The sequence below is a fragment of the Hordeum vulgare genome, chromosome 5H (assembly GCF_904849725.1).
Source record: "Hordeum vulgare subsp. vulgare chromosome 5H, MorexV3_pseudomolecules_assembly, whole genome shotgun sequence".
Taxonomy (NCBI): domain Eukaryota; kingdom Viridiplantae; phylum Streptophyta; class Magnoliopsida; order Poales; family Poaceae; genus Hordeum; species Hordeum vulgare.
The window spans coordinates 85,722,581-85,733,438 of NC_058522.1; the positions used below are offsets into that span (position 1 = coordinate 85,722,581).

General features: G+C 43.9%; 1 protein-coding gene across 1 annotated transcript in view; it reads left to right on the top strand.

Annotated features, from left to right (window-relative positions):
* Nucleotides 1-2,016, top strand: part of LOC123399737 (DNA repair protein RAD50) — a 29,269-nt gene extending 27,253 nt beyond the window's left edge. The window contains exons 23-27 of the mRNA XM_045094122.1: nucleotides 195-345; nucleotides 425-487; nucleotides 596-729; nucleotides 802-930; nucleotides 1,663-2,016. Of these exons, the coding sequence (XP_044950057.1) occupies nucleotides 195-345; nucleotides 425-487; nucleotides 596-729; nucleotides 802-930; nucleotides 1,663-1,702 (517 nt within the window). The 3' untranslated portion in view covers nucleotides 1,703-2,016. The remainder of the gene's footprint in view (nucleotides 1-194; nucleotides 346-424; nucleotides 488-595; nucleotides 730-801; nucleotides 931-1,662) is intronic.
* The last annotated feature ends 8,842 nt before the right edge of the window (nucleotides 2,017-10,858 follow it).

The following is a 10,858-nucleotide window of genomic DNA, read 5'->3' on the forward strand; positions in this document are numbered from 1 at the left end:
ACAAGAGAAAGATTCTGATTTTCTTAAATTCTGGAAATGGATATTGCATTGATGGTGGGCCATGGTCACATTCCGAATTCCGTGATATAAGAAAACTCTGTTTTTTGTGGAACTTTGTTGACAAGAAAAATTATCCATAAAGTATATGGATGCTCCGTAACTTTCTTTATGATGGCACACTTGTATTTCTGTAGGGCCCTTATGCGGTTCCATACCATGAAAATGGAGGAGATAAATAAAATAATTAAGGAATTGTGGCAGCAGACATACAGAGGCCAAGATATTGATTGCATAAGCATCAATTCTGATTCTGAGGGTGCAGGCACTCGATCATATAGCTACCGTGTAAGTTAAATTAGCTACATGTTTACTAATTGATTAGCTTGGACAGCTGTTTCATTTGGCTGTTTGAACCACATTGTAGGTTGTCATGCAAAATGGTGGTGCGGAGCTGGAAATGCGAGGGCGATGCAGTGCTGGTCAGAAGGTAAACTTGTTTTGTTTCCTCTGTCGTCATAAACTTCAGCTAGCATGATCATATGAATCCGTTAAGCACGCAGAATCATATCTCATGGTTGTCTCCACTGCTTTTCAGGTGCTTGCTTCTCTTATAATCAGACTGGCACTGGCAGAGACATTCTGTCTGAATTGTGGCATATTAGCTCTGGATGAGCCAACCACCAATCTTGATGGACCCAATGCTGAGAGCCTAGCTGCTGCTCTATTGAGGTAAACTTTCAGGCATGCCGATTTATTATTATTTGGAGCTTTACCAGTAACAGTCTCTTGTGTGTGCCATAGAATAATGGAGAGCAGAAAAGGCCAGGAGAACTTCCAGCTGATCATAATCACCCATGATGAGCGGTTTGCTCAGCTTATCGGTCAGAGGCAGCTTGCGGAGAAGTATTACCGGATCTCCAAGGATGAGCAGTAAGTTCATCCAGTGTTGTCTATTGCATATTTTTCTGAGCTTCCAGTGTTTGCACTTCCGTCGGTGTAAGGCCTCTTTGATTCAAATTTCAAAGGGTGTTCATAGGAATTCTGGACGGTTGAAAATCTCCAGGCCTCGTTTGGCACAAGGGGGTTGGAGGGGTTCAGAGGGGATTATCCCTGTGGGGACAGAAACCTCCAAAATTCCCCATGAGTTCATTTGGTACACAGGGTTTGCGAATGGACAAACCCCTCCGAACCGGGGATTCAAGGGGATTTGAGGGGATTGAGTGAAAGCGGGGGATTCACCAAATCCCTTGAAATCCTCACCCCCTTTGGGGTTTGAAAACCACTTGTGCCAAACAAGGCCTTATGAGGGTTGTTAGATTTCCAGGATTGTATACCGCATTGAATTTTTCCTAAGAATTCTACCGCATTACATTTTTTATAGGAAAAAATCCATTGGGAAGAATCATTTCCCCCTCTCTTTGGTGCAATCAAAACAAGCATTCCTGCAAATTCAGTTCTGTATTTCATTATATTGCAATTCTATGGTTCTTGCGTTTTTGTTCAGAATCGTGTGGGCCTAAGAGGCATGTTGAAGTTGTCTGGAGTGCGTGCATACCTGCTGATATTATTTGGTTTCTTGCATAATATTCATAAATTTGTGCAATGATACTTTTAAGTATTATGTTTTTCGGTGCTAATATTACCTTTGACTGGACCCTGCAGACAACACAGCAAAATAGAAGCCCAAGAGATATTTGACTGATGATGGCTGCTTGCAACATATATGCTCTCGGTGCTAATCCTCCTTTACCGGCCAAGTGGGTGCGGTTCATTATGATGGGCTGTCATGGAGAGAAATGGGTACAAGCGAACTAGTAGTAGGTTCTTTAGTTTGGTTTTTGTGCATGCAATTGCCTGCTTATTGTTGTATATAATCTGGAGGTGCTACTGTGTTGTGACTTATATCTCTTCTCTCTTTATTCTTAAATTGACTCCTAATTCAGCCACCACGCCGAGCAACGTCGTGTAATGACGGAAAAAAGGGTTGTGTTATAACGAGAGAAGGGATTCTTGGAAGAATGCACGGTTGCTATCCTTTTTTATGTCAATTTTTTTTCTGCACCTAAAAAAGTTCTTGAAAAGTATATATACCTTTTCCCACACGTCAAAAATATATATTCAAAGTATATGTGTGTAGATTATTCCGCTGCTAGCCATGACAAATCTACTGTTTCTTCCAAACAAATAAATTGCAACAGCAGATGTACCCCTGCACGCCAAATAATTAGCTCATCCAAGTAGATGCGCGTGACGCAGGCATCTCCAATTTGTTGGTCGGGCAGGTGTTTGTCTTAAATCTAATCTGGCCTTGAGTATGAATTTTATTGTCGGTATATAGTTTCACATTGTTGAATATATTATCAAATTTTTGATTGACTTAATCAAAGTAAAATATGATGATGATACAAGTAATATTAATCTCAAACTCATATTTAACCATGCAAAACACATACTATGCATAGAGTAGAAACATCCATGTAAACAATTAATATAGCTAACATAAGAATAAAGATGAGAGGGATAAATGGATTGTACCCTCCCGTTAGCCAAGTCAAAAAAAGAAGAAGAAGAAGAAGACATAGCGGTGGTGGCGTCCTTCTTGAATTCGGCTTTTTTTTTTTTAATATTGTATTTTTTTAATTCTTTTTGAAAAATAATGCACCGATTTGAATATTTTCAAAAGTATGCCTGCCTCGGCCTTGGCGTGACCGACATGAGGCTGTCGGCGTCGGTGTGGCCGACAGGAGGCCAGTCGGCCTAGGTCCGGCCGATTAGTGGCTCTCGGCCATGTGGCGGCCGACTAGTGGTCAGGTCACGTCGATAGCCCAGTCGGCTCTGCCTGTCGGCCCTGGCGTAGCCGATAAGGCTATCGGCCTGGGGGAGGCCGACTAGTGGCCACAGCCAGCCGAGGCAGCCCTTCCCTCTCTTCCTCCTTTCTCCCCCCTTCCTCTTTCTTCCTTCTCCCTTTTCCCATTCTACCTTACCTCCTTTCTCTCTTTCTCCTCCTACCTTCTCCCCACACACAAAAAATCTTCCATTTCCACGTTTTGAACCGTACATTTGCTGTGTAAGGAGGAGGGCATCCGAACTATCCGTCTCACTCGCGATGGGGTAGTTTGTGGTGCTTGTTTTGAAGCTATTTTTGGTGGTGGTGGTGGAGGTTGAGGTGGAGGTTGTAGTGATGGTGGTGGTGTGGGTGAAGTTGGTTGTTTTGGTGGAGTTGGAGGTGGTGGTGTGGGATAAATCTCGGTGTTCGTCAAGAGTCGTTCGCCGTTCATCGTTTCTGCGCACGCTTTAAGGGTAAAATATTTTTGTTGTTTAAATAGTTTTAGATGCTCCGGTAGATTAGTATAAATTAAGCTGTTTAACTGGTTGTAGGTGCTCCGGTAGATTAGTATCAATTTAGTTGTTTAACTAGTTTTAGGTGCTCCGGTAGATTAGTATAAATTTAGTTGTTTAACTAGTCTTAGGTGCTCCCGTAGATTAGTATAAATTTAGTTTAGTAAATGAAGTAGTTTAAATGTTTTTAGGTTCTCCGATAGATTTGAAAAATATATTTCGGTTTGTCGTTCTTCTATTTTTTTTCCTTGTTGAATAATATGTTAGGTCAGCAGAGATGTCTGATTTAGTGACGTTATGTTTGCACTATGGTCGTGGTACCGTTCAAACAAATGAGATGGGAGCTGATCTTAGTGAATTTCAGTACACAGAGGTGCAGGTGTCCTCCCCTAAAACATGGTCTGTTAGTCAGTTGACAGAATGGCTTGCGCGATGTTTAGTCGGAACGGAGGAGGGAACAAAATGGCGTGGCCGATTGGGGGAATATGGGCGGGAAATGGAGTAGGCAAAATAGCTAACGTTCAAAATACACATAAGTTTCTTACCTAAAATATCATCGCGAGTGAGACGGATAGTTTGGATGCCCTCCTCCTTACACAACATAAAATATCATCGCGAGTGAGACGTTCAAAATACACATAAGTTTTTTACATAAACGTGGAAATGGAATATTTTTTGTGTGGGGGGAGAGAAAGAAGGAGAAGAAATAGAGAAAGGAGATAAGGTAGAATGGGAGAAGGAGGGAGATAAGAAATAGAGAAAGGAGCTACAAGGAAGGAATAACAAAGAGAGAGGGGGGGGGGGGGGGGAGGGCAGGGCTGGGGCTGGCTCGTGGCCACTAGTCGACCACGGCTAGGCCGAATGCCCTATCGGCTTCCCCAAGGCCGAGTGGCAGTGGTCGGCCACTAGTCGGCTCCCACGTGGCCGAGAGCCCCCTGTCGGCCTCGCCAAAGCCGACAGCCTCGTGTCGGCCGCAGCAAAGCCGACAGCCTCCAGTCGGCTACAGGGTGGCCGAGGCAGGTATACTTTTGGAAATTTTGAATTCGGTGCATTATTTTTCAAAAAAATAAATAAAAAAATGCAATATTAAAAAAAACTAGCTTGAATTCGGTGGTGTCCAGGATGTAGTAAAGTCGAAGAACAGTAGCACACAGTCGTATTAGAGACCTCTTCTTGAATTTGGTGGTGTCCAGCTACGAGCGTGCTCCACCATATACATGTGTTAAGGCTGCCATATAGGTAAAAAATCTGATGTGACAAGCTAATTAATAGGAAAGAGATGAGTGTGATGATCCTATAAAGAAACAATGCTAAGCGCGTGAACCTAGTTAAAACAATTAAATGAAAGAAATGCATCAATGCATGCATAACTTTAATTGCAAAAACATTAAATAAGGAGGCTTAGCTATAATAAACTAAGCAACTATGCATTGAGGACTTTAGTTGCTAAATTATTTAATGTGTTTAGCACCTCATCATAGCACCGATGCATTGAAAGTGGCCTAATAAAATCGAAGAATAGTAGCACACAGTTGTATTGGAGACGCTCTGAAAAAACATAATCGCCCCTTCTACTGGTGCAGGATCAGAGAGGACAGGGTTCTGGTCTGCTCCCCCGTACGACATGCACGGAGTTACATGATGGAATTGTGGAACATGAGGATCTATAAAATTTCCTTCAGATTTTTTTTTGATTTGCAAGTTGCACAAACAAAAGATAAATGAAAATGGCCCATTTTCATGTATGTATTTGTTTTCTTTTGTCTATACCACCTATGAAAGTATATTGTCTGAAAATTTTCGTGAACGTGTAATATATATATTTGTGCATGTACAATTTTTTTTGATATTTTTTGCAATTTGAAAATATATTTTAAAGTACAATAATGCCATCGTCCTGTCTCCACCCTCCTCCACTCACGAGATGGAGACTAAACTTTTCACCATTTTGTCATGACATCCCACATGGTCCTTTGGGATTTTAGGAATTATTTCATACATGGCCGCCCTAGGCCCGTGTATAATTCAACACATATGTGGTGTATGCAAGAAAGGCAAATAAATAGATAAAAATGAGTCTTTTGTGTTGTATTTTGGATTTTATTGTCTCTTTAGTGTAGCCTAAAATTATATTCCTCTATTCGGAATTACTTGTCATAAAAATGATGTATTTAGAGCTAAAATACATCTAGATACATTCATTCCCCGGACAAGTATTTTCAGACGGAGGGAGTAGTATTTGTCACAACCCAAATTTTCCTAAATTATGGATGTGAAACTAGAAGCATATGCATTCATGATTTACCTTGCATATTCGGTTTCTGAGACTAGCATGGCCAACACTTGAATTCAAATCATGCTATCCCGCTCTGCGATGCCCACGATCACGACCAAGTGCCTCTAATCCTCGGGATACGTCACATACAGTCTGCCACTGTCTTCGTCGAACTCCCACCTCAGCTGGGTATCCTCAGGGACGTCTGCATCTGGAGTACCTGTACCTGTGGGTGGTTGTAGTAAACTATGAGCCATGATGACTCAGCAATCTCATGACCTTCGTATCGAGTCTAACTAAGTTAATGGGTGAGGTAGGGTTAAGTATTTGAGTTTGCAACATCCTAAGCATATATGGTGGCTAACTTACGAAGAACAGAAATAAGCTATGGTAGTCTACGTAAGACGACGAGATCAACGAATGACCACAAAGTGGTCCTGAACACCCACTTACGTCATTCGTAACCCCACCGTGTTCTCGATCAGAGAAGGAGCTCTGAAAGAAACAGTCACGGTTACGCACACAGTTGGCAATTTTTATTTAAGTTAATTTGAGTTATCTAGAACCGGATGTTAAAAAAAATATCCATGTTTGCCACATAACCACGGGCACGGCTTTCCGAAAGATTTAACCTTACAGGGGTGCTCCAACTAGTCCATCACAAATTACCACATACCGCATAGTAATCCTCAACCACGAAACTCGCGGTCTTGTAGGATTTCTTAGAGGAAAACCTCAACTCTGAGAAGACACAAAGTCTCATCGGAATCCCAATGCGCAAGATATATCGCTAAGGTAAGACAAGTCCAGCAAGACCTCCCGACGTGTCGACGAACCTGATAGGAGCCGCATATCTCGTTCTCAGGACACGGCAGATGATCTATGGTTACCACGCCAAAACCCGAGTTGCCCCGGGGAGTGTTAATAAGCTGCTCTGTCTTGGACCAACACTCATGAGGAGCACTGTCCCGGGTTGTAGATTAATTCCTTGGGGTAGCTTTTCCCTATGCTTTTTATTAAGTTGTTAGCAAATTAAAACCAAAGTTGGGTCTTGCCAGACAAGCCTTAACACTAAACGATTTATCAAGGGGGTCCCCATAACAACCCCGAACGTGTTAGGAGTGCTCAGTTATGGAATAAAGCACCGGTAGTCAAAACTAAGGCGACAACAGCGGAACAAATCACCCAGCAAAAGGCTATGCCTTCCGCTATTTACCAAGTATATAGGTGCATTAATTAAATAGAAATAAATAGGATGATATCAAATGCCCATGTTATCACATGGATCAGCTGGCACCTGCAACTAGCAACACTAATAAATTAGTGGTTGAGCAAGCCTAACTTAGCCAAACAATATTTGCTAGGAGGGGATGTGTAAGAGGTTTCATGGCATTGTTTGATGGCCTATATATCATGTGGTAGGCAGCGGAGATGTACCGATAAAAACGAATCACTAAGCATAACAAAGATAGAAACGGTGTCAAGGTTACGATCATCTTGCCTGTGATTTCTTCAGAGTGGAACTGTTCCTGATCTTCCTGCACGAACTCACCGGACTCTTCGAACTCGTTTCCGGCCCCAGTAGCTACCCAAAAGAAACAACAACTAATAAACACTAGCAAATGATGATGCAACATACAAAATGATGTATGCATGCACAACCTCTGATCATGCACATAAACCACCCTACACAGATAAAAACTAGTGCCACCTCACCACAAGGAGACTTTTCTATAGGAATGCTCAAAACTGAATTCCAGTACCACCATTGGATTCCTTGGGATTTTTTTACCCCAAATCCATATACCATACTAGCATGCTTGCATGCAGAAAACACCACAAATAGTAAAATAAAAGTTGCACAGAATCAAACTACCTATAGTCAAGAAATGAGCTGTTCTTGAGCCTGCCCTATTTGGCATATGCCAGAATAGGCAGTTCCATTCTAGGAACATTCCAGATTTGGAAATTCATCAAAAAAAACAATCACACATGCATCTACAGGGGAGGGTCCCACTGGTCATACTCACTAGGGTCCCTACTCCATGATAGGTGGGCCCTGGACCCACTGTTAGTGGCACTCACAACAACACCTGCAGCTAAAATAAAATGGGGAGAGAAGGGAATCGAACCTTCCTCCTCCTACTACCTCAAGCAGTCGACATCCACTGGGCTAGGCTCGGTTAGCTGCTCTACTAGGGGAAGAAATCTCCCTAATCTATCAACTGTAGGTGCAACAGAGGGGAAAAATCCCAAACACCGAATAAAAAGGGCGCGTTGGGACTCGAACCCAGGTCGCGGCGTTGCGTGGCCGGCTCGGTTGCAAGTGGGCTAGGAGGGATGGTTCTGCTCTGCAAGGGGGATCCACTCTAGGTAAGTAAACGGAGGGGGAAATTACTTTGATCTTGAGAGAAGCGCCGGAGACGGCCCTGCTGGTGCAGCTCTTGCACCACACCGTGAGGGAGAGCTGGGTTGCACTGAAGCTACTGCGCGAGCTGAAGCTGCCTGCTAGCTACTTATGCCATGCGCATCTGCTGCTACTACTCGCTTCACTGCCACGCACGGCTGCTGCTGCTATCGCGCTACTAAACTGCATGCTGCTACTGCTGCCCGAACTAAAACTGCTGATGCTCTGCTCGAGACAGAGCCACGGCAGCGACGGCTGGGCTACACGGCGTCTCGCGAGGATGCATAAGGAAAGGGGAAAACGGAGATGCGGGGGAGGTGATGCGGCTCAGTGGGGGCAGAGGAGAGGTGGTCGCGTGATAGAGACGTACGGCGGCAACGATCTGCTGTAGAGGAGGTAACCGGAGGGAAAGAAGGCTGCCGCTCATCGTCGGGGGACGTGGCGTCGACCTTGACGTCTAGTTGCCGCGGGAATGGAACCCCACTACCCTCCACAAGCTCCTAGTCAAGATCGAGAAGAAGACGGCCTTCGATCTGCTGCTGCTAACGAGCTCACCAGGTTCTGTTCATGGCGTTGGCGACGCCAGGTGGCTCGCCCTGACGACCCTAGTGGCTGTCTGATGGAGGAGAGAAGGGATTTGGTGGTGGAGCTCTGTTCGTACAGAGATGACGCATGCGAGGAGGAAGAAGGGGTCGTTGGCTGGGCGTGGACCGAAACTAACCTGGTGGGCCTCTTTCCTCTCCCTATGATTAAAGAAAACCCCTTCGCAAATAAGAAAATACTCAGGTTTGAAATAAACCCAGAGGCTAAAAAAAAGAGAAAACAAAAGTGAAAAGTAAACCTAGAGGCTAAAAGAATAAAAAATTAAATACCTTTTATTCTAAAATGAGGTTCTGTTTTAAATAAAAACAGAAGCAAAAATAAAGAAAGTCACAGAGGTTGCCTCCACATTTAATAAGAAGATTTTTAGGAAAAGAAGAACATTTTTGTTGGGGAAAAACAGAGCTTTTAAATCTGCCACAAAAATAAAATAGAGAGGAGAGAAGGGGTTTTATCCTATGGTGCAATTTGTGGTTTTTGACATGCACTTGTTGCACCCACACCTCGACAACACAAAGGCACAACCACCTAACACTTGCACGTCACAATAAGTTCACCCACATCAACACAACAACAACACAAGAAATAAAATGCAATGCATGAAGGCATGATGCACATGAAATGATGACACAATGTTGGGCTCACACCACATCTCATTAACATGCCAAGGTTGCCATACAAAGGTACAAAGGGGGGGGGATTACATTGGGGCTGTCACAACTCTTCGACACTACAAGAGGATCTCGATCCGAGATCTATGACTGAAAGAACTCTGGGTACTCGGAACGGAGGTGGTCCTCGCGCTCCCAAGTGTCTTCTTTATCTGAATGATGTGACCATTTCACTTTGAGGAACTTGATTGACTTATTGCGGGTCTTGCGCTCAGTCTCTTCAAGTATTGCTATCGGATGCTCATGGTAGGATAGGTCGGGTTGGAGATTGATATCCTCGAGATCAACTGTGCGCTCGGGAGTCTTGAAGCATCTCCGGAGTTGAGAGACGTGGAACACATCATGCACATTGGAAAAGTTGGATGGAAGCTCTAACTGATATGCAAGATCGCCTCTCTTGCCAACAATTTTGAAAGGACCAACAAAGCGAGGAGCGAGATTTCCTTTGATGCCGAAGCACTGAGTGCCCTTCATGGGAGACACTTTGAGGTACACAGAATCATCAAGCTGAAAAGTCATGTCACGATGCTTGCTATCGTAGTAGCTCTTCTGACGGGACCGAGCTGCTTTGAGATTATTCCGAATGACACGACACATTTCTTCTGCTTCAGCAATCATGTCATTCCCAAGAATCTGATACTCACCAGTATCTGACCAATTGAGCGGGGTATGGCACTTCCTGCCATATAGAATCTCGAATGGGGCCTTGCCTGAGCTTGCTTGAAAGCTGTTGTTGTATGAGAACTCGGCAAACAGTAGGCAATCTTCCCACTTCATGCCAAAATAAATCACACAAGCTCCAAGCATATCTTCAAGGATCTGATTGACTTTCTCAACTTGCCCACCTGTCTGAGAATGGAAAGCTGTACTGAAACGGATCTTAGTACCCATCGCAGTCTGAAAGGAAACCCAGAACTTGGAAGTAAAGATGCTTCCACGATCTGAAGAAATGAGCATAGGAACACCGTGCAACGAGACTATCCTTGACGTATACAACTCTGCAAGCTGAGCTGTCGAGATAGACTCTTTGACTGGTAGGAAATGAGCAACTTTGGTCAACTTGTCGATGAGGACGAAGATGGCATTGTTGCCTTTCTTGGACTTCGGAAACCCAGTGACAAAATCCATTTCCACATGATCGAATTTCCACTCGGGTATAGGCAAGGGATGCAGGAGACCTGCTGGACGTTGATGCTCCGCCTTCACTCCGTGACACACATCACACTCATTCATAAACTGAGCAATCTCATGTTTCATGCGAGTCCACCAAAAGGTCTGCTTTAGATCCTGATACATTTTGGAGCTTCCTGGATGTATCGAGAGGAGGGAATTATTGGCTTCATCCATGATAACTTTCCTGAGCTCCCCTTTCGGAACGACAAGGCGGTCCTCAAAGAACAAGGTATCTCTGTCAGCAACACGGAAGCACTTATATTTCGGAATGCTCTTTGCCAAGCTAATCTTAACTTTCTTCGCCATCGCATCAAGAAGTTGAGCTTGTCGAACTTGGTCTTCCAAGGTAGGAGAAATCTGGAGATTAGAAAGAAATCCCTGAGGTACCATCTG